Raw genomic sequence first — 26102 nt, 5'->3', positions numbered from 1 at the left:
TGGATTTGCCTTTGTTGAGGTACTCTGTGAAGGGGCCTACAGGAACCCAAGGACCAAAAGAATCTACCTTTTGTCTCGCTGAAATTATGAGCTGCCTCGAGTCACTGCAAAGACCCAACTGAGCTACCTTTGGCACTCAAACTTCCAGCTGCTTTAAGAGACTTTGAGCAGCGCGATCCCAAACGTTGTTGCCTGTCCCTAGCTTGCTACAAGCCTTTGCAGCTTGGCAAACTGAACCGTGCTGTTGGATGCAGCTATACCAGCTTGCTGCTCAATTAATATCTGCTATTCTAGCATCAAGACTCCATTGAGCCTTCAAGCTACACCCATTTACATACCCTGCTTGACCCAAGCTGCTTATAGCCATGATCCGTCGTCACTTTTCAAAATTGTATTCCTTTGTTGAATCCTGATAAGCCTAACCTGTCTCTAAAAACCAGAAAGTGCTCAGCATCAAAGTGCTTGGCACCATCGAGGAACCTGAAAAGAAGAAAAGGTATATACTGTGGTTCTGGTCTTGTTCTATGTGCCTGTTGACATCCAAGGCCCCATATTGTATCTTGGACATTCATGAACTTGTTTGACTTTCCTGCAAGACTGTCCATCTGCAGTCAATGGTTCTTCAATACCCAGATTGCCCCTTTCTCCCAAAGCTTGCATTCCGTATAAATCTCATTACAGAAGTGAGTTGTTAGTGGTTTAATAATTTCAGTCCTTTTTATTTTTTATCAGTCTTATTTGTTAAAGAATCTTGATTGCACATTTATTTTGGTACATAAAACGTACTATTGATGTTTTGTGTGCTCCAATCCTGGCTCACCACCTCCTGCAGAGTAATGCCTGCCCTCCGTGCCAGCTATCATAAGAGGCGCATGGGTAAGGGGGTTAGCATTCATGTCTTGCCTGTTAGACATTTCTTTGCTATCACTGCTATTCTAGTAGTTGTGTTGGGCTGAGTTGGGGGTTTAGATAAATCTACTCATCCCAGTACTCCTACAGGGCAGTAGTAAGTTTGTTACATTATGCTAGACAGATAGTTACTCAGCTGCTTAGTTGTATTCAGCTTCCATTTTCTGCGAATTGCTCTGCTTGGAAAAGGACCACTGTGTGTGTTTGGATTGTTCACAATCATGTAGCATATTTTATATCATGCAAGCTCAGGGTAGGAGAGTTTATTGGAGCATCTTTTACTATCAGTTAAGGGTATTGGGGTAAGACATTTTTCTTGCACTGTAGCACCTCATAAATGGTTAGTTGTCATCTGTGAAGAGGGCCTGTATGTGTTTTGTCCCATAGACTGGATTTAAATTACCTGTTTTAGTAGCTTGGCATTTTTTATTTTTGTGAATTTTTGTTAAATGTATTTTATATTTGATTAGTGTTAAATGTATGCTAAACAAACCTAGATCACTGCACTGAAACTAACAACTTGATTGTATTGATGTTTTAGCTTATACTTTGAGTTTTTATCATTTCGTTTTTAATGAGGTGATTTTCAAATTTTTTTCTAAGCACACATTTCTGTATCTGTATTTTTTCCAAACAGAGGTGCATTATTAACAACACCCATCGCTTGGTGGAGCTATGTGTTGCCAAGCTGTCACAAGATTGGTTTCCGCTTCTTGAGCTTCTTGCTATGGCCTTAAATCCTCACTGTAAGTTCCATATCTACAATGGTACACGCCCGTCCGAGACTGTTCCTGCAGGTGTTCAATTGGCAGAAGATGAACTATATGCCAGACCCCCTGACCCACGTTCACCAAAGGTCAGTCTATTTATTTTTTATTTATGACCCTTCCTCATCCACTCACCAGAAGTGTCACCTCATTTGCACTGTACTGGTATTGGTTGTGATCTAATTATGTCATAAAAAGAGTTTTTCAGTTTGTGAGAGATCTGTGAACACAAAAAGAAATTCCTTTGAAGGAACCCATATGTATTATTTGCCTGCAAATGGAGTCTTCTCTTGGGTGCTGACTGCAGAAAAAAGGCACAGAAAAACTATCAATTGGTATGTGTTTTCATGATAATAAGGATGTGGTAATGCAGTCAATCACCTGTTGATAAATCAGATGCCACTATTATTCCATGAAAACCAATGTTAGAAAGTCCCCACAGTGCCCTCTAACTGGCAATTAGCCTTTTTCTGCAGAGATAGTGAGGATACCTTCAAAATATATGTATGGTGTAAACAATTTTTTTAAATGTGTATTTTTCTTTAGAAACCTTTACAAAACGTTATTTAAATAAAATGTTAGATAATGTATGTATATTTAACAAAGACGCATCACTTTCTGGCATTTACAATAAAAGAGCATAAATAAAAAAAACAAGAGATGGGTTCCATCACATTTCATTCCCAGTCTTGACATTGTCATAAATTCATTTTAAATTACATATGTATACATTTTTCAATGCATAGTCCTTATCACAGAGTTATTGGATAGCATCAACAAGTTAACCCTTACAAGTTTACAACACTTTATTGTCCCTCTAACAATTCTTGTATAAATTGTACAGCTTCCATAGTCATTTGGCTGTTGGACCCATTAAGGATCATATGCCAGAACTGTTCCTGTTGACATGGAATTACCACTAGGAACACATTGCAAAAAATAGTTCCCTCGAATAGATGTAATTTTTGAGTCTCAATACATGGATGTTTGAGGGTTTCTAGTTACCCATTTATGCATCACAACCTGCAATATCTAAGCAATACTTATGTCTAACGTCCAATATTTTCTAGTGGGGAATAGATTGAATCTTAAACGCATGCAGAAATAGTTTCAGATTTTGAGGCAGTTTGTTTATTTTTAATATCCTTCAGTTGGGAATAGACTTTGTATTTATTTTCCTCTGCTTTCGTTTCTATCCATTCGTGCTGCCAATCTTTTGTTTTTTCTTCTAACTGCGGACATGATGGGTCCTCCTTATTTGCGTTTATTTTCCCAAAAAGTGCCCGGGAAAATGAAATACATTTCCTTTAATTGAAATTGCAAACAACCATGTTTAAGGAGTTTGGTGGTGGCTCTAGAATGTTCCTATACAATGCTAAGAATCTCAATTCAACCATTGCCTTAATTGAAGTGAGGGCGAGTTCATATCTAATTGCTATTGGCACACAAGCTGGAATGCACAGAATGCGTCCACACAATTTGCCCATCGCCCTTGACCAGGCGAAACCCGGATCTTCAAATTCAGGCCTGTACATTAGCACAGGAATAACCTTTGCTTTATTAAATTGAATGCATGGATCTATTATAAACTTTCCATATTCGTATTTTTTTATTTTGTGTGTGCAGCGGAGGACACTCTCTTTGGTTCAATTTCCTTTAATTCCACCCAGGCATTCAGTCTTTGTAACACAATGGACACAAAATGTTTGCTAGGAACGTCCAATTAGACGGATGGACAATAATTTGTTGGTACTTTCCGATCGCACTTTTTCTAAATGGGGCAAACTATAGCTGCACTCCATGTAATGGGGATACTCCTACGTCCCGTCCCCTTTCCTCCATACTTATGGGACATCTCTCCGTCCTGTGGACTGGAGCACTTTGTAAAAAGCATCCAATTTTTTTTCAAAAATGTGTCCCTCTTTCCTGCGCGGGGCCCGGCACACGGCCGCAACCCCGCCCACCTTGGCGCCCATCAGTCCTTTTCTCTGCACGATCGGGCCGGACGCACTTGCATCCTCGGAAGATTTTCTTCCCCGTTTTCCTCTCTGGCTCTAGCTAGAGTTCGTTTACTAGTCTGTCTGTCTTTTAAACTAGATTTTCCAGACTGTTCATCGTGTCCCCGTCGCTTCGTGAGGGCGGATCCCCATCCTCTTTGTTTAGAGTGTTTGGGTCCGAACACCGTTGGGACTCCTGTTTTTACTGTGACTCCCTTTCGGTCCGGGCACTTCAACGTCAGGTTGAGCGGTGGGAGGAGGTGTTCGACGAACTCCTCCTTCTCATTTTCAGGCGTTCATCGACGAGAAGAAAAAACGCCCAGTAAGTTCTTTACTTTCCAGAGCACCCCAGCCGGGGGATACTTTTCCGGGTTCCTCTCGGGCCGGGTGGGGCGTTGATCACTCTGTTACTGGGGTTCGCCCTGAGGTGCCTATCGGGCCTAATAATTCTGCCGGAGTTTTCTCCAAGGGTCTCTGTAAGGGGCCTGTGTTCACCGGAGTACGCTCCGAGGCCCCTCCTGTGGGAGCTGTTTGTAGACCCAGTTCTACTGAGTCGTGGGGTACCGGAGCTTGCTCTGAGGCCGCTCTTTCGGCTTCCCTCAAAAACAAAACCGGGGTGCGCCCCGGGGCCTTGGCTGGGCTTGAGGTTACCGAACGGATGTTCGAGGCCCGTGCAGATAAGGCTTCTACCGGGCCTAGGTCTGAGGTCCCTCGTACAGAGGCTAAGGCTACTAACAGTTCTGAGGGGCCGGGCAAGGCCCTGTAGGTGAAAGCGGTTGCTCACCGTTCCCGCTCTTTTGGTGACACCAGATCTGTTGAGGGGGAAAAGAAGAAAGTTTCTTCTTTTACCGGCAGTGCCGAGGCCCTTCCTTCGAAGGCTCAGTTGGCGGTTGGTATGTCGCAGAAACATTCCAGGCCTCATAGTACCGGCTCTGCCGAGGTTCCTTACGTTAAGGCTAAAATTAAGACCCCTGACCCATCGACGGGGACCCCTGCCTCACTTCCTCACGTGCAGCAGTTCCCCTCAGATGAGGTCAAAATGGCGGCCGTTCCCGCCACGACCACTGCGGTCATTTTAGGTACTAGCCCTACAACTACGCCATCGGCCCCTGGTGTAGGGTTCGGTCCTTTGGGTGAACCGAAGGTCCCTTGTGCGCATCCTTACCATCCGGTTTATGATTGGAACGCCCGGATGCCTCTTGCGCACAATGTTTCGTTGCCTGCGGGTGGCGGCTCCCTTGATTTATGTGGATACGTCGGTGGAGGGGCCGGTGTGGCACCCTTCCCCGTGGATTTGTCCACCTCATGAGAGGCCTCCTCAGGTCCCGAAACAATCTCCTGAGGATGCCTTTTTCGGTAAATTTCAAGCGCTTATGCGCACCGACCCCATGAGGGAATATTTCAAAGGGCTTTTCAAGGAGATATGTCCACCTACGCCTTCGGCTCCACCCGTTCCTCCGGTGGTTCCGCCGGCGCCTCCCTTGCCCGTGGTGCCCCTCCCTGCTCTCCCGCCTTTGCCTCCATTGTCCCCAGTGGACAAGGCAGTGCCTGACACCGGTCAGCAGGATCCTGACCTGACAGATGTCCCTCAAGGCGATCAGGACAACAAGGACCTTCCCCGCTCTATCAGAGCCTTTCATGACCGGGTACTGGACATGAGTTTCTTAGATGTTCCGGTGCCAGAGGCACCTGCTCTGCAGGAGGGCGTGCTTTCTGGGGTGTTCACCCTGTCTCCCTTGGAGCGTACCGGCCTGTTCCTGCAGAAGGACGTTCTGGCCGAGGGGGGAGAGTTTGGGAAAAGCAACACTTGGGACTTTTTGTCAATAAAAAGATTGACGCGAGGTGCAGGCTGCATTCTTCGGAAGAGGTGGCCCTGTCGTCTTGTCCGCCTCCCTCCTCCACAGTGGTGTCTGTGGCCACTTTGCAGTCCAGGCCTGCAGCATCCTCTTCCACAACGGCTACTCAGGTTCTTGGAATGGAGGACAAGCTCCTCGACTCCCTCGGGAGGAAAATCTTTGCCAACTTGGCCTTGCAGCTCAGGCTGGCCAACGCTGTATTGATATTGGCGGGAGATAACATGCGGATGTTGGCCATTAAAGGTTATCTTGAGGCACTTTCCATCTTTAAGCGCTCGTCGGAAGAATGCTCCTTTTTCAAAATTCCTTTGGTAGTGCAATTCTTAAAAGGACTCACTAATGTGTTTCCTCCTTACCCATTTCAAGTACCAATTTGGGATCTCAATCTGGTCCTAAAATTCTTAATGTGTGCTCCTTTTGAGCCTTTGCACACTTCTCCATTAAGATTAACAACATGGAAAACTGCTTTCCTAGTTGCTTTAACATCTGCAAGAAGAGTGAGCGAATTGCAGGCACTGTCTTCTGGGCCACCCTATACTGTGTTCCATAAGGACAGAGTTGTGTTGAAGGTTAAACCCTCATTTTTACCTAAAGTGGTGTCTGATTTTCATTTAAGTCAGAAAATAGTTTTACCCGCATTTTATCCTCCATCTCTTCCTAGCAAGGAGGAGGAAAGATTACATGGGTTGGATCCAAGAAGAGCTTTAAGCTTTTACATCTCTAGGCTTTCCAAGCTTAGAGTGGACAATCAACTGTTTATTGGCTACACAGTTAGGAAATTGGGACAATCGGTGATAAAGCAAACAATATCACGCTGGATTGTGCTTTGCATTTCAGAATGCTACAGATTAGCACATAAAGACCCACCAGAATGTCTAAGGGCTCATTCCACCAGAGGCATTGCCTCTTCGACAGCCCTACAAAGAGGTGTTCCTATAAGGTCCATTTGTGAAGCATTAACTTGGTCTTCACTACCTACCTTTTCAATTTCTATAGTCTGGATGCTTCCCAGTCTAGGGAGCTTAATTTTGATGAAGCAGTACTATATTCAGCCATCTAAGGGTATCGAAAAATCTAACCCCTCCTCCAGAGAAATTGTCCGTACTGCTTTGGGAGTCTATCTAAGGTGAGGAATACGTTGGAGTACACAATCCACTCGAAGAACAAGTTACTTACCAACTGGTAACGTTCTTTCGATTCGATGTTCCTCCCACGTATTCCTCATCGCCCTCCCAACCTACCCCTCTGTAGATTTTTCCGGATTATTGCCACTTCAACTCTCGCAAGGCGAATACCTGTCTACCGGCACAATCTACACAGTGCAAAATCAATGGTTAAGGGGGAAAAAACAGAACTGAGGCCAACGGGCGCCACACGTGCTACTTATACACCCGATCATGTCACCCTCGACGGAGGCCTTCGAGGGACCATCGACTCGACGACATCGACGCACGGCGCCCTCTGCCGAATTTTTTTTCCAAAGCAGCTAAAGCTGGATGGAATACATCTAAAATGAGGAATACGTTGGAGGAACATCCAATCGAAAGAACGTTACCAGTTAAGTAACTTGTTCTTTTCCCCGTTTCAGGCCGCACTGTCCGCGGATCCAAGATGGCAGGCGCATCACCACAATGTGACACACCTCACCCTTCACCCCAGCCAATCAGCGAACACATCACATGTCTGCGGACATGACGCAAGTCGATAAGCCAATCTGTTTCCTTTCCGAGGACTGAACAGGGAAATTTGTCCCCGGAGCAGACATAGATATCACACATTTTTTTAGACCTACTTTTTGGTCATTTAAAAAAAAAAACTACTGCATGAATTTCCACCATTTCAAAAGCACGCTTTCGGGACCATGCGGCTGCTCCTGCTGCAAATTTGCTGAAACTGAAAATCTGTCCAAAAGGAAAGACGGAAGCGCAGCTCACAAGAGGTAGTTAGGAAGCTCATTTAATGAAAACAGCACAAAATGTGCAAAACAAACGGCTGGGGAAACATCAAAAACAAACAGAGGCACGACCTGCTTACAATGCGTTTCACGCCCGACTGAGCGCTTGATCACGTAAAGAAACGAAGGACAAAGCACAGTTAAAAGAGCATGTAGTCCATCAACTATGTCATTAGAAATAGGGGTGCATGAAAGGACTGATTCAATGGCGGCCATATTGGAAGGGAAAATCAGATAATGGTCAACAATAAAAACCAAACGAGACCGATAGAATAGGCCAATAGAATGATCAAAATGAGCCTATTTTAAATATAGAGACCAAAGGCAAGCAAACAAAAGGTCAAATATAGAAACATGGCCATATGAGCCAATTCCCATGCACCCCAATTTCCTACTTGTGTTACCGGTCTAAAAAAAGCAATTACAATACACAATTGGCAGTAGGATCAGTGCAAAGTGCACTAACAGAATAAAATCATAATACCCCATCAGATCAAAATACATATATATATATATATAAATCAGTCAAATATAAATCAGGCTAAAAGCGACACAGTGCCATCATATACACGAAGATTAAAAGACCAAACAGTATGTCATATCAAGGTAAAAAGTATATGCAAATAGAGACAGATTATACAAAATAGATTGACTGAGCCACCATGGCGTCCAATAAGGACAGTAAGGCCTTGTGCAAACAAGCAAAATAGCAGCATAAATATGTACAAGATATTAAAAATTGCATCACATTCGCAACAACAATATGTGCAAAAGAGCAAAATTGCAGTCCTGGTGACAAGGTGCATAGCAATAGTGGCTTTTGTAAGTCAACTGAGCAATAGATCTTGTGCAAGAACGCAAACATAGCAGCATAAATATGTGCAAGACGACAGAGAATGTATCATGATCGCAACATCAATATGTGCAAAAGAGCAAGAATACAGTCCTGATAATAGAATACAAGGCAGCAATAATTTGTACAAGTCAGCCGAATAACATTTCATACTGAGACCAATGTTGAGAAAAATATAAAGTGCAAGCAAATAAAGGGCAACATGAAAATGTGCAAATAAGCAAAATCACGTTGGTAACCACAATAAGCAGTAGTATGGCATAGCATTTGCAGGTTATATCGTCTACACATAGCAACTGTGAACGTATACAAACAAACCAGGTATAACTATGGCTGAACAATGTGAGCATGAGACCCATAGATGGAAACATTGGGCCTGACTAAATACCTGGACAACAGAAAAGATTATAATAATCTACGGGGTACACAGGTAAGTATGTATTGTAACAAAAAGTTGAAGAAAAAACGACCAAGTAACCAAAGTGAAGAAAATAACATAGAGTACCATATAATAAATACCACAGACTACATACGGAAAATAAAATGTACCAAATGTCCTACAAGGTCTTGATTGCAGCAGCATGAAAATGGAACCAATACCAATTACAAACAATAATGATAATGCAGCCACCATAATGGTGAAAAGAAAAAATAAAACTTGTATATAGACCAGGGACAAATTAGTGAAAAGAATACAGAATGAAAGAACCATTCCCATCAACTAAGTATGATCAAAAAATTAGTGGAGGAAGGCAAAATAATCCAAAAGGCAGCGGGGGGTATATACTCGTATGTGCCCAAAAACGTATAAAGCTCCTCATCGAGATTGTGACCATTAGGGAACTTGATGTCCAAATCCAAAATGAATCTGGTCTCCAGCTGTCTGAGTTTTAACATGCGGTCTCCGCCCCTAGGATGGATCGGAATATGTGCTACTGCGAAAAATTTAAGAAAAGTAAGGTCATTATTATGTTTGTGCTTAAAGTGCTTGGCCATAGGGTATGCGGGATCTGAGTTTTTGATTGCCCTAAGGTGCTGCAATATTCTGAGCTTAAGCTTACATGTGGTACTCCCGACATAGCATTTCGTGCAGGGACATGAAAGAACATAAACCACAAAAGCAGTATTACAGTTCATTGAGTACTTGATTAGCTGATTACATTGGGTGACCGGATGTAGAAAAGATTTACACGCAGTCGCATGAGCACAGGCCTTACATTTAAAACATTTAGTAAAGCCTATAGGGGAGACCATCAGTGATTTAGTAAGAGAAGAATTAGTGTTGATGGGTGACAAACTAGAAACTAGTTTATCCCTAAGCGAGGGTACACGCTTGTACGTGATGGTTGGACGTTTGGAGAGCAGAGGGCACAAATCTTTGCCAACGATGAGAACACGCCAATGTCGCTCTATGATTTTACGGACATAGCTAGAGGCATTGTCGAATGTAACAATAAGTCGGGGTTCATCATCGATGGCAGTTCTAACGGGCTTAATGCCGTACAATAAGTGATCCCTGCATAGTCCGTGTACCTTGGTATAGGCCATGTCTATGATTCTGCGCTCATAGCCTTGTTTAACAAAATCTAGAGCCGCCAGGGCACAGTGATGGTCAAAAGATGCTAGTTCTGTACAATTCCTACGATATCTGATAAATTCACCATATGGAATACTAGGTTTGCATGACGTAGGATGGCAACTAGTTGCATGCAAGGGTAGGCCGGTATTTGAAGGTTTTTTGTGTAGTGCTGTGTGAAAACCAGATCTTTCAAGGGTCACAACTACATCAAGGTAGACAATTTCAGTAATGCTGTTACATTCTGTGAAACGCAGATTGGACATGTTTGTATTAATATTTGTGAAACATATTAATAAACATGATTGCCACACGGCCTCAGTACCCTTCCATATGACAAAGATATCGTCGATGTATCGCCAACAAGCGACAATTTGTGTAGCAAAGCTAGATGCAAGTAGATCACTGAGGAAGGTGGCCTCCCATCTATATATATAGATAGAGATATAGATGGAAATATATATATAGAGATAGATATTTTGTGCAATCTGCTTAGATCACATGCTGTGCATAGGCCGACATCTAGTGTAAGCTGCAGAGTATTACAGTTGTTTCTGAAATTCGAAAAGGGACATAGACGGGGCGTGCCAGTAAATCTATCCCTAGTGTGATGTCCACTGTACCCATGGTTCTTCACGCTTCGAGGTCCCTCAGATTTTTTTTTCCGCCATCGGAGACCGATGCAAAAAAGCGGAGTTCTCTTTCGGCTTACGCCTTTGATTATTATAATTATTTTAGCCTTTCTTCCTATCCTTTTAAATTTGATAACCGATTTTTCAACATCATTTCGTCAACCGTGAAGGAAGACAATCGTCGGAGAAGACTTTTCGATGAATCAGTTTGGCCGGGAGCGCCGCACCGGGCTTTGGCCCACGCAGTAGGGAGAGAGGGGGGAGGACATTAAGAATGCATTTGCCACTTTTCCTACATTACACTCGCTGAGCTGCCATTACATGTTATCATGGATAGAACCCCTTTTAAGTTCTGCCCAAGGTGTAAGAAAACATTCCCGTGGGTCGATCAGCACATGCTGTGCTACCTAAGCCTCCCACGAGATCACGTTGAGGAACTGTCGAGCCTGCAGGCTCTTCAAACCGAAGATGTTGAAGGACCGTAAGATGAAACGCTGAGCCCACCCTGGACGTGGAGGGGACTTTCAGCGATGGCAGCGACACCGCCGTTTCGGACAGCGAAGGCGAGAAGTTAGTTTCCCAAGTGCAAGCCACCGACCCCACCAGACAGGCCAGCTGCCCTGTTGGGGACGACCCCCGGCAGTACTGGCGCTCACACAACCCCTACTCTTAAACACATACCCAATGCCCGAGACTCTGCGTGCGCGTCGACTAAGAGCCACATGACGTCTAGGGAGAGGTCTGCTAGTTCACTGGCCTCTGGGCATTCTAGGTCCTATTCGCCACATTTCAGACCCTGACTGTCGAAATACAGCACAAACGTCATTAATAAACACACACCCGAATGTCGCACGTTGGCTGATGAGGCATCTGGGCACTCCACTTCTGAGGTTTGACCTTCATCAAAATCGGTAAAAGCCTCAGTGTAGTCGGGACTACCCACTAAATCAAAAAACACGTCCCGAAGGGGCATATGTAGGGAAAGGAGTCTAAGAAGCACTCTTCCAGGAAGCCTCATAAACATAGGTCACCTTCCTCATCCGAGGATAGGGATTCCCAGCATCACAAGGGTTCCCCTTCCTACTGAAGAAGAGTCCTTACCAGGCGCTGTAACTTCCACACCAGGCCCTATTACTTCCACACTAGGCCCTACGTCCATTCCAAGCTCTGCACAATGGACATGTGTAGATCTAGACAGGGTCATGAGGAGGATTACCTTTATTGGGATTTCTTTTGAGAAAAACCAAGCAGCTTTCCAAAGCATGCAACACACCCCTCCTACTACAGCTGCCTCTGGCCACTGTAAATGCCCCTACTACTCACTCCCCCTCTAAGAGGTCTCGCCCAGACACCCTGGAGATTTCATCCCAGGTTGACCCTCCCTACGTTTATCTCTGACACAGACTTTGAGGATGATGCTGTAGATACTTATACAGCACAAAAGGACACAGAGGAAAACTATGCGGACGACGAAGGAGAAGATATGTACAATATAGCCTCTCCCGTCACCCAAGACCCACCTATTTCTGATTTGCCTATCGACAACCAGCCCCTTCTAAATGACATGCTCATTAAGGCTGCCGAGCACTTCCAAATCAAAACACAAGTGACTCAGCAGGTCACAGATTTTGTTGAGGATATCCCGGGGGATAAACTGGCAGTTACTCAGTTTATTTCAATCCGTCCAGAGAAGGATCCAACTTTCTCTTGAGACACCAACCAGATGTGTGCGGTTAACCCACACATTGAGAAACCGTTTCGCCCAGTGCCCACAGACCCCCTCTATATCAGGGGCCAATTTAAGCCAGACTGGTAGTAACAACCACTAGAAAGAGAGCTGGTACTCCATTAGCTTCCTCTGAAGCACCACCTGACAAAGAAAGCAAACGCCTATATACCATGTGCAGGAAAGTAGCCTCCTCTGCTGCCTTTCAGGCTAGGATAGCTAACACTATCTCTTGTCTAGCTACAGTTGTCATAAGTGGGACGAGGTGGCCGCACTTCTATCTTCAGCCTCTGAGCCCCTAAAGACACAGTTGGCCGAGGTAGCAGCAGAGGGCAGAGTAGTCTTTAGCTGCATCCTTAAAAATTATTTAGACGCCGCTGATAATGCAGGAAGAATTTTTGCGGAAGGCACTATTAAGCGCTACACTTGGCTTCGCCAATCCGGGTTCAAGCAGGAGATTTGAGCAACACTGCTAAATATGCCCATTAAGCCCAACGTCCTCTTTGGAAATGCAGTAGAGGACACACTCAAGTCTGCTAAAGACGAGTACGATACTCTAAGGTCCTTGAGACAACTTACAGATAAACCCTCAAGCCAAAGAGGGAGTAGTAATTTTCATCGCTTTAGAGGACGCAATTTCCAAAAGGATTGACTGTATGGTCAAAACCAAGGGGCATCCTGGGGTAACAATCAAGGCAAAGCCTCACAGGATTACCAGAGTGGACAACGCCGATCTCGCGGCTGCGGGTGGTCTTCGTCCTTTAGAGGTGGAGCAACGCCTCCAAAACAGTGAAAACCCGTTTCAGGTGCCCTCCCATGACACTCCAGTAGGAGGGCGCGTTTCAAACTTGACCCAAGCATAGGAGGGGGAATCGCATCATCCACGGTGGTGGGTGGGTACTGTGTGGAACTAATCCAGCGACCCCCTTGGAACCAACCCCCGCGCTAAAAGACACACTCGGAGGAAGAACAACGCACGCTTCTAGAGGAAATCGCAACGCTGCTCCTAAAGGACGCTGTAGTCCCATCAAACCAGGTAAATAATGGTTTTTATTCAACCTACTTCCTTGTGCCAAAGAAAGATCTAACAATGCACCAATTATTAGACTTACGCCCTGCAAACCAATGTCAAGCCACAAAAATTCTACATGACTACGCTACTAGAGGTAATCCCTCTGCTAAAGCGGGGGGACTACATGGCAACTCTGGATATGAAAGATGCTTATTTTCATATTTCTATGTTCCCAGCACTCAGAAATCTTGCGATTCAAGATGGGAAACCAGCACTACCAATTCAAGGTGCTACCCTTCGGCATAGCTTCTGCTCCAAGGGTATTCACAAAGGTACCCGGCAGTGGTAGCAGCGCACCTGTGCAGGGAGTCAATCCCAGTGTGCCCTTACCTGGACGACTGGCTGATTACAGGGGAAACCCCCAAATTTGCAGGACAACCATTCAGAGAACATAAATCTTCTCGTTGAAAAAACAAGCCTAGTGCCAAGCACAACCAAACAGTTCCTAGGGGCTGTAATAGACATAAGGGAGGCTTTAGTCTTCCCCTCAGACGAAAGAGTCCAAAAAGTTACTGCAAATACCACATTATCAGGCCGGTCGCCAGATAAGCGTACACAATGAGATTGCTAGGCATGATGGCATCTTGCATTTACCTGGTGCCGCACGCACGCCTGCGCATGCGTTCCATGCAGGAGTAGTTGGCAAAACAGTGTTCTCAGGCAAGCGGTTAGTGGGATGATTTAGTGGTTTTTGCCAACACTGGTACAAAAACTTTGCTGGTGGACAAGGGAGAATCTGTTAAAGGGCAAACCCTTAAACGATCCAAAGGTGCAAGCTATAGTGACGACAGATGCCTCGCTTGCTGGTTGGTGGGAGCTCATCACCTTCATCACATGGCTCAGGGTCTGTGGACACATGCCAGAGCACAGAACCACATCAACCTGTTGGAACTGCTGGCAGTATTCAAAGCCCTTCAGGCATTTGATATACAGCTTACAAGTCTGTTGCTACAAGTCTTCACCGACAGCACAACATCTATGTTCTACATCAACAAATGGGGCATGGGGGCACAAATTCTCCAAATTTGTCAAAACTAGCACTCTAAGTGGGGTTACCCCACAATAGACTTGTTCGCTGCAGGAGAAAACAAGCAATACCCAGACTGCGCATCCAGGTTCCCCCAGCCAGACTCCAAGGGGCATGCCCTATGGATGAACTGGTCTCCCCCTCCTTCCCCGACTCCATTAATGAGCAGGATAGTGAACAAGATGCACAGAGATGAATGACGCTCATCCTAGCTGCTCCTATGTGGGCGATACAACAATGGTAGCCACATCTGCGCAAACTGGTGATTTGCAATTCCATCAAACTCCTGTGTCTAACCAACCTGTTAACCCAACACGGGGGAACAGTGCACCCACAACCACACTCAATGAATGTACCACTCGGTCATGAGGCATGTCCCATGGTTCGCCGGTTGGGGGAAGACTGGCGCAGCATCTTGTAGAGCGGCGTGCCATTACTTCAGATGTGTGGGTTCTGGAGATCATAACCCACGGCTACTGTCTTCCCTTTCGGCAGAGGCCTCACGACAATCCACCAGGGAACCTCTCTTTGCAGAGTCCGGATCCGCTCCTTGCGCAGGAAATTCAAGCCCTGCTGGAGAAAGGCGCCATAGAACTGGTGCCTGTAGCGGAGGGAGAGGAACAAGGGATGGTATTACCCTTATTTTTTGATTTCGAAGAAAGACTGGGGATTGAGACCCATCATGTACTTGCGCGGTTTGAACAAACTCCTCAGGAAGGACAAGTTCAAGATGGTTACTCTCTCTCAAGTCCTCCAGGCCCTTCAGCTTCAGGACTGGTTGGTGTCACTCGACCTCAAGGATGCTTACTTCCATGTGCCTATCCATCCCAAGCACAAGAAGCACCTGAGGTTCGCGGTTGGCGACTCGCATTTTCAGTTCCTGCCGTTTGGATTGACCTCCGCCCCGAGGGTTTTCACCAAGCTCATGGTGGTGGTGGCAGCGCATCTCAGGCAAGGGGATTCACGTCTACCCCTACCTGGACAATTGGTTGATCAGGGCGCGCTCTCCCAAGCAGGTCCTGGATCATCTGTCAGTCACCTGCCACTCCCTTCACAGGCTGGGCTTCTCCCTCAATTTAAAGAAGTCCCATTTGATGCCAACACAGCAGCTCCAGTACATCGGAGCAGTGCTCGACACTTCCCTGGGGCAGTGTTTTCCTCCCCCAGGTGAGGGCTCTTCACATTCAGCAGATGGTGCACAAGTTTCAGCATGCCCAGATGCTCCCAGCGTTCGAGTTCTTGAGGTTGCTTGGCCTCATGGCATCCTGCATTCTTCTATTGCCAGAGGCTCGCCTGCGGATGAGATCTTTGCAGTGGGCACTCAAGATGCAGTGGTCGCAGTCCTCCGGCAGGATGTCTGACCCGGTTCAGGTGCCGCCCTCGGTCGCCCAGGACCTTCTGTGGTGGGCCATCGAAGGCAACTTGATGAAGGGGGCTCTGTTTTGGCTTCCCTGGCCGGAGGTGACGATCGTGACGGATGCATCCCTCACGGGATGGGGAGCTCATGCCAACGAGCTGACAGTCAGCGGTCGTTGGTCTCCGTCGGAGTCCAGACTCCATATCAGTCTGTTGGAGCTGAGGGCCGTCAGGCTAGCCCTGAAGTCTTTTCTGCCGACTGTGCGAGGAAAGAATGTCCTGATCCTGACGGACAACACAGTGGCCATGCACTACCTCAACAAAAAAGGGGGGGCAGGGTCACTTCCTCTGTGCAGGGAGGCAATGCTGCTCGAGTTCTGGGCCATCCAGCAGGAAGTTTCGATCTCGGCAGTTCATCTGGCCGGAGACGAAAACGTGACGGCGGATGCTCTGAGCAGACAGAGCACGATCTCTCACGAGTGGGAGTTGGCTCAGGAGATACTCCTGGAGATCTTCGCCCTTTGGGTCCCCTCAAGTGGATCTCTTCGCCTCCAGTGTCAACCGGAAGTGCGAGAGGTTCTGCTCGTGGGAATTTCCTCCAAAAGGAGCCTTAGGAGACGCGTTCGTGGTGGAGTGGTCATTCCCGCTGCTGTACGCGTTTCCTCCAGTCACCGTCATCCCGCAAGTGCTGCGGAGGTTACGGAAGTTCAGTTCCCGGATGATCCTCATTGCTCCGGCGTGGGCTCGGAGGACGTGGTACCCGGACCTTCTCGACTTGTCCATCTGCCCTCCACGTCGTCTTCCCTACCGAGATGATCTGCTCTCTCTCACGGGAGGGGGGTCGGGTTCTCCATCCAGAGGTCAGATCCCTCAACCTTCACGCTTGGCTTCTGAAAGGTTGAGGTATAAGGATTGGGACCTCCCTGAAGACGTGATGGAGGTGTTGCTCTCGGCCCAACGGCCAGCAACAAAGTCTCTGTACCGTTGCCGTTGGCGTAAGTTCTGCGACTGGTGCCGAGTTCAGAATGTGGATCCTTTTGCATGTGACATCCCCATGGTTCTGTCGTTTTTACTTTCTTTGGCCCACAGGGGCTTGCAAGTGGGTACCATTAAAGGTTACCTGGCGGCGCTGTCAATCTTTAAGCGCTCGTTTGAAGAGTGTTCCTACTTTAAAATCCCTTTAATTTCACAGTTTCTGAAAGGGCTCACTTATGTGTTCCCTCAGTCACCTTTCCTGGTGCCCGGTTGGGATTTGAACCTTGTTCTCAGGTTCCTAACGGGTGCTCCCTTTGAGCCTTTGCACTCTTGTCCTTTGAGACTGTTGACTCTTAAAACTGTATTTTTAATTGCGGTCACTTCTGCTCGCAGAGTGAGTGAGTTACAGGCACTTTCAGTTAAGCCTCCCTTCACTGTTTTCCATAAGGACAGGGTTGTCCTTAGAGTACGTCCTTCTTTTCTTCCGAAGGTAGTGACAGAATTTCATTTGGCCCAGAAGGTTGTTCTTCCGGCATTCTATCCTCCTCCGCATCCTGGTAAGAAAGAAGAGAGGCTCCATAGGCTTGATCCTAGGAGAGCTTTGAGCTTTTATGTTTCACGCATGTCCCGGGTCAGAGTGGACGATCAACTCTTAATTGGTTACGCTGGAAAGCGTTTGGGACAAGCTGTGACGAAACAGACTGTCTCGCTGGATTATTTTGGCCATCTCGGAGTGTTACCGCTTGGCGGGTAAGGACCCACCGGCTGGCTTGCGGGCCCATTCTACCAGGGGTATGGCTGCAGCGACTATCCCTGCAGAGGGGTGTTCCTATTCGCAACATCTGTGATGCAGCCACTTGGGCCATACATTTGTACGTCACTATTCCCTCGATTCCATCCGAGGACAGGATCTGGCCTTTGGCAAGGCGGTCCTTTGCTCTATTTGATTGGCAATTCTAAATTTGAATTCTAAATTCTTTCCCTCCTCCTTGCTCTGGTGCTGCTTTGGGAGTCTGTCATAGATATGGAATACGTCGGAGGACCCAATCCCCTCGAAGAACAAGTTACTTTCTTACCTGGTAACGTTCTTTCGATGGGATGGGCCGACGACGTATTCCATATCGCTCCCTTCCTACCTTCCCCGCTGCAGAATTTCTTATGCGATTGCAGCTTACATTCCGCAAGGCTTTGTGTCTGACTGGCAGTAGACTAATATCACACGTTCTGGAGGAAAAAACTACAACTGAGGCTACGGGTGTCGTGCGTCCTACTTATCACATCGGATGATGTCGGAGGAGGTCCTCTACGACGGCTCATCGACGCAGGACGCAGACGCCGAAAAAAGTTTCCGAAGCAGCACAGCTGTGGTGATTACCTGTCATAGACATGGAATTCGTCGTCGGACCATCCCATCGAAAGAACGTTACCAGGTAAGAAAGTAACTTGTTCTTATTGATGTAAATGGTATGGCATACGTTTTTGACAATTCTACTTGGAGATGTTGGTGACTTTTATTAAATTGTCATACTACTACGTCCTGTCCCCTTTCCTCCATACTTATGGTACATTCCTCCTTCCTGTGGGACGGGACCAGAGCACTTTGTAAAAGCATCAAAAAATCTTTGCAACATTTTTTTGTCCTTACTTTTTCTACGCAGGGTACTGCACGCGGCCGTAACCCTGCCCATCTCTGCTCCGCCCATCAGTCCTTTTCTCCGCTCGTTCGGGACAGACGCACTTGCATCTGCGGAAGAATTTCTTCCTTTTTTTTCCTCCTCTCTGGCTCTTGCTAGCGATTGCGTAGTAGTCTGTCTATGCCGTTTAAGCTAGACTTCCCGAATTTTTCTTCGTGTCAGCGGCGCTTCGCGAGGGCGGATCCCCATCCTCTTTGTTTAGAGTGTTTGGGTCCCGATCAACGTTGGGACTCCTGTTTCTATTGTGATTTCCTTTCAATCTGGGCGCTTCAATGTTGATTGGAGCGGTGGGAGGAGGTGTTGCAACGTGCTCTCCCATCGCATTTTCTACGTTCATCAAAGAAAAGAAGAAACGCCCGGTGAGTTCTTTACTTTTTAGGGCACCCCGTCCAGGGGGCTCCTTCCCGGGGTCTTCCCGGTCTGGGAGGAGCATGGACCGCTCTGTCACTGGGGCTTGCCCTGAGGTGCCTTCTGGGCCTAAAAAGTGTACCGTAGTTTTCTCTGAGGGTCTCCGTAAGGGACCTTTGGACACTGGAGTGCAATCCAAGGCCCCTCCTGTGGGGGCTGCTTGTAGACCTAGTTCTACTGAATCGTGGGGTACTGGAGCTCGCTCCGAGGCCTCGTTATTGGCTTCCCTCAAAAGTACTGGGGGGTGCCCCGAGGCCTCGGCTGGGCTCGCTGATAGCAAACGTATGTTCGAGGCCCCGCCGTTAAGAGGCTTCTACCAGGTCCCTCGTATAACTAAGGCATCGGCCTCGGGGGTAGGGATTGGTTCTGTCTGATAACATAAGGTTCCTTGTGCACATTTATTTCGTCTGGTTTACGACTGGAACGCTTGGATGCCTCTTCCGCACAACATCTCGCTGCCTGTGGGTTCGGCATGTGGACACCTCTGGGGATGGGCCTGCTTGGCAAGCCTCCCATGTGCGTCCCTGGAATTATCCCCCTCATGAGAGGCCTTCTCCAGCAGCTCCAAAGCTTTCTCCGGAGGACGCTTTTTTCGATAATTTCAGGTACCGACCCCATGAGAGAGTATTTCAAGGGTCTTTTTAGGGAGATAAGCCTGCCTGTGCCACCGGTTCCACCCGCACCTCCGGTGGTTCCGCCAGCACCGCCTTTCCCTGCGGGGCTTCCCCCTACCCTTCCGTCCTTGCCTTTGTTGTCCCCGGTGGACAAGGCAGTGCCCGATGTTGTTCAGCAGGATCCTGACCTGTCGGATGATGCGCAGGGCAATCAGGACAGGCAAAACCAGCCCTGCTCTATTAGAGCCTTTCACGACCGGGTGCTGGACATAATTTGTCTATTGGATGTCCCAGTGCCCAAGGCACCCTCTCCGCAGGAGGGTGTGCTTTCGGGACGTTCACCTTGTCTCCTTTGGAGCGTACTGGCCTGTTCTTGCAGAAGGACGTTTTGGCTGAGGTCCGTAGAGTCTGAGAGAACCCACACTCTGGACTTTTCGTCAATAAGAAAATTGAGTAGCGCTACAGGCTGTATTCTTCGGAAGAGGTGGCCCTAGCATCTTGTCCGTCCCCCTGCTCCGCGCTCGTGGCTGCGGCCACTTTACAGTCCAGGCCTGCAGCATCCTCTTCTACGACGGCTACTCGGGTGCTGGGGAAAGAGGACAAGCTCCTCGACTCCCTTGGGAGGAAGATTTTCGCTAACTCGGCCCTGCAGCTACGGCAGGCCAATGCAGAATTTGTGTTAGCGGGGCGAGTATGAAGATGTAGAAAGGTCTGTCTGAGTTCGAGGAGTTCATTACAGTTGAGAAGCTGGAGAACTTTAAGGTAGGATTGTCGGATGCCAGGATCTGCTGGATGCCATGGCTCATCACGTTGACACTTCGGCTCGGGGCCTTATGCTTGGAGTTGATAACTCTCGGCAGGCCTGGTTGCACACCACCAAGTTCTCAAAGGACGTGCAGGACAAAGTGTGTGACCTGCCGTTTGACGGTAAGGAGCTTTTTCATTCCTCAACGGATGTGGAGCTGACAAAACGAAGGACAGCACCCAGACAGCCAAGTCCTTGTCTGTTCTGGTTAAAACCCCTTTTAGGACCCAGAGACTGTTGTCGCAAAGCTGGCCCTCCTCTGGTTTCAGGGGGTTTCTAGGGTGGGGTGTGACATTGGATTTTCTTCAGGTCTCTGACCTTTGGTCGCCTCAGGACAAGTTCCTTCATATAAATCATCTGGAGCTCCTGGCAATTTTCCTAGCGCTCAAAGCGTTTAGACTGGTCATTGCCAACTAAGTGGTCCATATTCGCACGGACAATATGGTGTCAATGTATTACATCAACAAGCAGGGAGGCACCAAGTCTCCCCCGCTCGTGGACATGTCCATCCAGATTTGGGAGTGGGTGGTTCGTCATGGTGTCTGGCTGGTAGCAGTACAAATCCCAGGCCAGCTGAACGTTATGGCAGATGCCCTCAGTTGGCGGACAATGGTCAGCTATGAATAGGAGCTGAAGGCGGAGATCCTCTCATGGATTTTCCTGTGTTGGGGCACGCTGGAGGTGGACCTCTTTGCGACGTCGGCAAACAAACTTCCTCTGTATGCCTCCAGGAACGGCCTGGGAGCCTCCTCTCTGGGGGATGCTCTCGGGATTCCTTGGCACAACATGAGGGCCTAAGCTTTCCCGCCTCTGCCTCTAATTCATTGGACGATTTGCAAGCTAAAGAACACAGTGAACTGTTCGCTTCTGCTCTTAACCCCGTGGTGGCCGGCTAGGTTCTGGTTCTCAGAACTTCAACACCTGTCGGTGTGTGCACCTATCAGGCTACCTGTGACTCCCGATCTGCTTCACCAGGGCGATCAGATGCTGTGGCACCCCTCCCCAAAATCGTTCAGCTTGGTGGCATGGTGCCCGAGTGTTGTGCCATAAACCCTTTGAACCAATGGCCACAGTGGACCTTAAGCACCTTTCATGGAAGGTGTCTTTTTTGGTTGCTGTTACTTCAGCGAGGCGCATGAATGAGCTTCAGGCTTTGGTTTTCAACAAGGATAAGGTGGTCCTACGGCCAAATCCTTCCTGCCGAAGGTGGTCTGATTTCCATCTGAATCAGTCAATCTCCCTGCCGGTCTTGGTTCAGATGCGGAAAGGGCTCTACATTGTTTTGATGTTAGGGCTCTTATGTTCTATTGAGACAGAACATCGGAATTTAGGTCCTCTTCTCAACTATTGGTGACCTTAGGTAATCCACAAGGTAGACGGGCCTCTAAGGCGACTATCTCCAGATGGATCGCGGCTTGCTTTAGTCTTACACTGTCCAAGGGTTGCAGCCTCCCAAAGGTATTCATGCACACCTGGTGCGGGGCAAGGCAGCTGCTGTTGTCTTTCAGAAATATGTCCCCTGGGAGACCATTGCAAAAGAGGCTACATGTGCCTCCTCATCAGCTTTTTGTAAACATTGTCTCGACCTGAGCTCCAGATCTGATGCTCAGTTTGGCCAGGCTGTGTTGAAGAACTTTTTTGGTAGGGGGTTTTCCATCCACCCATAGTTCCTGTAAGAGGTGCTTGGGAATCTCCCATAAGTATGGAGGAAAGGGCACGGGACGTAGGAGTATAACCAGGTTACTCACCGTAGTGACCACCTTACTCCTAGTCCATAGTCCCCTTTCTTCCATACGCCCGCCCGCCGTCTACTCTAATAAGGTTCCTTTGTTATAGCTTAAAGGTCTCTGACCTGGCGATAGAAAAGGACTGACGGGTGATGGGAGGGGCAGAGCTTAGATGGGCGGGGTTACGGCCGCGTGCAGTACCCCGCTTTGAAAGAGGAAGGACAAAAAATGTTTGCAAAGATTATTTGATGCTTTACAAAGTGCTCCGGTCCCGTCCCACAGGACGGAGGAATGTCACATAAGTATGGAGGAAAGGGGACTATGCACTAGAAGGTGGTCACTACGGTGAGTAACCTGGTTATTCTGCACAACCTCTCCAGCAGTTCAGGGAAATGTCTGCATTGACTCTGTTCAACTGAGCCGGGGTCGCATACTACCTATAAGAAATCTTATAGCCCCCTTCCCTGTTTGTAACGCATTGAGCACTTTTATGCAGTCTAGACCAAATTTGCCCCCATTCCTCTATCTCTAGCACGCCCAAAGTCCTTCTCCCATTCCAGCATATACCGTTCTTTCTTGGAGGGGTCAGTTTTCTCTAAAAGCTTGCAGATTGTGGACACCTTCCCCCTTGGTTTCGCGCCCCCCCCTCTCCCTCACTGTCTTGTGGGAAGTCCAGTGCCGCAATTGGGTGTAATGAAACCTTTCTGTCTCTGACCCCAAACTTTTCCTTACACTTGAAGATAACTGAGCCTCTTCCTCCAGGAAATTCGATAGTTTCCGAAGCCCTCCCTCCTGCCATGCTGCGAACCCATGTGGGGATATCCCGGGCTTGAATTCCGTGTTGTTCCAAATCAGTGAGAGCGGGCCCATTGAAGTTGTACAGCCCCATTTGCAGGCTGCCACCTTCCACTTTTGCACAGTGTTCATTGTTGCTGCAAGGGAACCCCGATTAGCCTGGGCTTTGGTAGATGGTAAGTAAGGAAGATCTCACAGTGGAACCGGCACCAGACCTCCATTTGCCTCCAAAGAGGCTGGTCTGATAAGTGAACCCAAGCGAATGCATGTGAAGCTGCGCCGTTAGTGCGTATCTAGCTACATCTGGAACACCCTGGCTGCCCAACGCCCTCCCCCGGAGCATGATTTTGTTCGCTATTCAGGGATTTACCCCCCCCCCCCCCAATATACATTTCTGAATATTTTTCTGCAGAATTATGAGCTCCTTATCTAGAATCTGCACCGGGAGAGCTGCACAGTGGTATAATAGTCTGGGGACCAGATTCATTTTCACTGCGGTTATGCAGCCAAACCAAGAGATTGCTTGCACTCGCCAGTGTTCTAAATCGCGCTTGAAGTTGTCGAACAGCCTCGGGAAGTTGCTCTGATATATTTGGGATGAATCTTTGGGGATCTGATCTCCCAGGTACCCAATGGAAGAAGTGGTCCAGGGCATTGGCAGTGCTCGACTTAAGTCTGACTTGTGTTTCGCGGTGAGATTAATTGCAATCGCTTCTGATTTATCCATGTTCACCCTAAACCCTGAGGCGCAACCGAATTCCTCAATTTCCCCGCAAAGTGGGCCCAGGTAGGACTTGGCTTTGATTATGGTGACCAGAACATCATCCGTGTAAAGCGCAATTTTATATTCCTGCCTCCCCACGGCAAGCCCCTTTATCTCTGAATTTTGTCGAATCCTATTCGCGAACGGCTCCATAGACCGAGCAAAAATCAATGGCCACAGGGGACAGCCTTGCCTCGCTCCCCTGGATATGCGTTTTGTTTCAGATCTAATTATTCACCCGCAATCGGGTAGTGGGGATCTGATAATTAGCCATGACCCATGTTGTAAAGTTCGGACCAAAACCCCAGTGTTGCAAGTCTCACCGGATATAGCCCCAGTCCACTAAATCAAACGCCTTATGGGCGTCCAGTGAGATTACCAACATCCCTTGCCCTGTCCTGTTTGCATATTCATTCAGGTCTATGGTGCACCTCATGTTATTGTGTCCCCCTCCCTGGGATAAATCCTGTTTGATCTTGGGCAATAATATGCGGGAGATGTGAGTTCAGCCTTGCTGCCAGGACTTTCGAGTGAAGTTTACCATCATTATTCATTAAGGTTATTGGCCTGTATGAAGCCGGCTGTTCACAATCCTTCCCCAGCTTAAGGAGAAGAACCGTCAATGATTCCGCCATCGATAAAGTGATTGTATTAGTGCTCAGAAAGGAGTTGAACGGGGTGGTCAGTTGCAGAACCAGAATATGTGAGAAGGATTTGTAGAATTTAGCGGTCAACCCGTCCGGTCCCGGCGCAGAATTTTTTTAGTGATTTAATGGCTTCAACCTTCTCTTCCTGAGTGATTGGATCATCTAAAGAGTTCAGTAGGGTTTTATAGTGTTGTTTTGCTAGCCCGGAGATAACTAGGCATATTATCAAGGACTGACATAATAGGTTTATGATAATCCATAAGCACCTCCATCTTGTCCCGGTCTCTATATTGGGCCTGACGCTTCACATCCCTAAGGCAGTCTGTTTTTCCTGTGTACTTTCTTTTCATTTTATATGCTAAGATGCGATTAGCTTTATTATTTTTACTGTAATAAAATAGTTGTGTAAGCTAGCGATTTCGCCAAACTATGTGCCACTGCTTCTTCAGTGCTATATTGGCTTTACGCAGTGTCCGTTCCCCTTTCCTTGTCCAACTGGATTGCAGGTCTTTTTCCAGCGAGGCTACCGACCCCTCCGATTTGGATACTAGGATCTTCGAGACCCTTTGTTGAGCCCCAGCACTAATGAGGGAACCCCGCACCACCGCTTTCATGGCATCAGACTACTCCAATGGGAGTGTCCTTTCTTGAGTTGTCCAAGAAGTAATTATTTAGCGTTTCCTCAGTTTCCCTTCTTATGTTTGCATCTAGCAACAAGGAATCGCCTAGCTTCCAATACCTCATTGGAGGGAGCCGGGAATACTCGGGTCAGCCGATACTGGGGCATGCTCCGAGATTGTTCCTGCGTGTATCTCCACTTTGTCTAAGCATGGGCAAATTGCAGATGTAACCAACAGAAGGTCAATTCTGGAGAACCCCTTATCTGCATGTGAATAGTGTGTGTAGTCACCGACACCTACATTAGCCAACCTCAATGCATCGACCGTACCTGTTTCCCTAAATAACCTAGCCAAGGCTAATGCTAGTGAATGGTTTAATTTGGACGGCGAGAGTGTCCTCTGCAATGGGGTCCGGGACCATATTGAAATCCCCACCTATAATTAAATGCCCCTTCGAGAATGCCAAGATCACTGGAATCAGGCTCGCAAAAAATGTGTCCTGGGCAGTATTCGGGCAATAAACCGTGATTAAGGTGATTGGTTGCTCCACCAGTAGACCCTTCACCAGTAGGAACCTGTCCCCCGGATCCCGCTTAACAGTGATTTATGTCAGTGGGACCCTCTCGCTCAACAAGATAGCTACCCCTCTCTTCTTTCCCCCTGAAGTGGCAAAGAACCTGTTTTTAAATCTTTTAAATCTGACCTGTTTCTCGTCAACCTGAAGCAGGTGAGTCTCCTGAAGGAATACTATGTCCTCCTCTAGCTGACTGAGCTTATGCTCCACTGATCTAAGTTTCCTCTGCAAATTAAGGCCCTGAACGAACATTCCATGTGATGAATCGAATTTCTTTAGTCAGCCTGCCCCATGAGACTCAATAAAGAATGCAGCTTTACTAGCAGCTTTGGCCATTCCTAATTGGGCTTCCTATGTGGTGTGGTCCTGGTAGAGATAGTCTGCGGTGTATGTGGATGTCTGATTGTAGTAACATTTCAACATATGTGTGAGTGTAATTCATAGCGCCTTTCTACCCCAGGAACTTTCTCCCTCCATTTTACCCCTTTCCCCCACCCCAAAACCTCAAGAAAGGAGATTCTCCTACCCAACGGGGCAACTGGAAGTGCTTCAACCACAACCACCAATGGCCAACTGGGCCCAACTTGTCATGTTAATGTTAAAGGACATTTGTACCACGCACTATCGCCACCAAAGTGGTCCCCTGGCGGCTCTGGCGGCTCTGAAAAAGGGGAGGAGAGGGGGTGGGTTAGTGGGAGTAAGCTGGAAAAGTGCAAGAGAGCAATGATGTGCTGTTGGCAGCCTCAGCCCGGTGG

At 47.6% G+C, this 26102-nt stretch overlaps 1 protein-coding gene across 3 annotated transcripts in view; it reads left to right on the top strand.

Annotated features, from left to right (window-relative positions):
- Positions 1–26102, top strand: part of USP9X (ubiquitin specific peptidase 9 X-linked) — a 2614063-nt gene that overhangs the window by 451397 nt on the left and 2136564 nt on the right. For all 3 annotated transcript variants that reach the window (XM_069636534.1, XM_069636533.1, XM_069636535.1), the window contains exon 6: positions 1547–1765. In XM_069636534.1, the coding sequence (XP_069492635.1) occupies positions 1547–1765 (219 nt within the window). The remainder of the gene's footprint in view (positions 1–1546; positions 1766–26102) is intronic.

This window comes from Ambystoma mexicanum, chromosome 7p, assembly GCF_040938575.1.
Source record: "Ambystoma mexicanum isolate Mex_15411 chromosome 7p, UKY_AmexF1_1, whole genome shotgun sequence".
Taxonomy (NCBI): domain Eukaryota; kingdom Metazoa; phylum Chordata; class Amphibia; order Caudata; family Ambystomatidae; genus Ambystoma; species Ambystoma mexicanum.
This window is presented reverse-complemented; position numbering and strand designations above follow the sequence as displayed.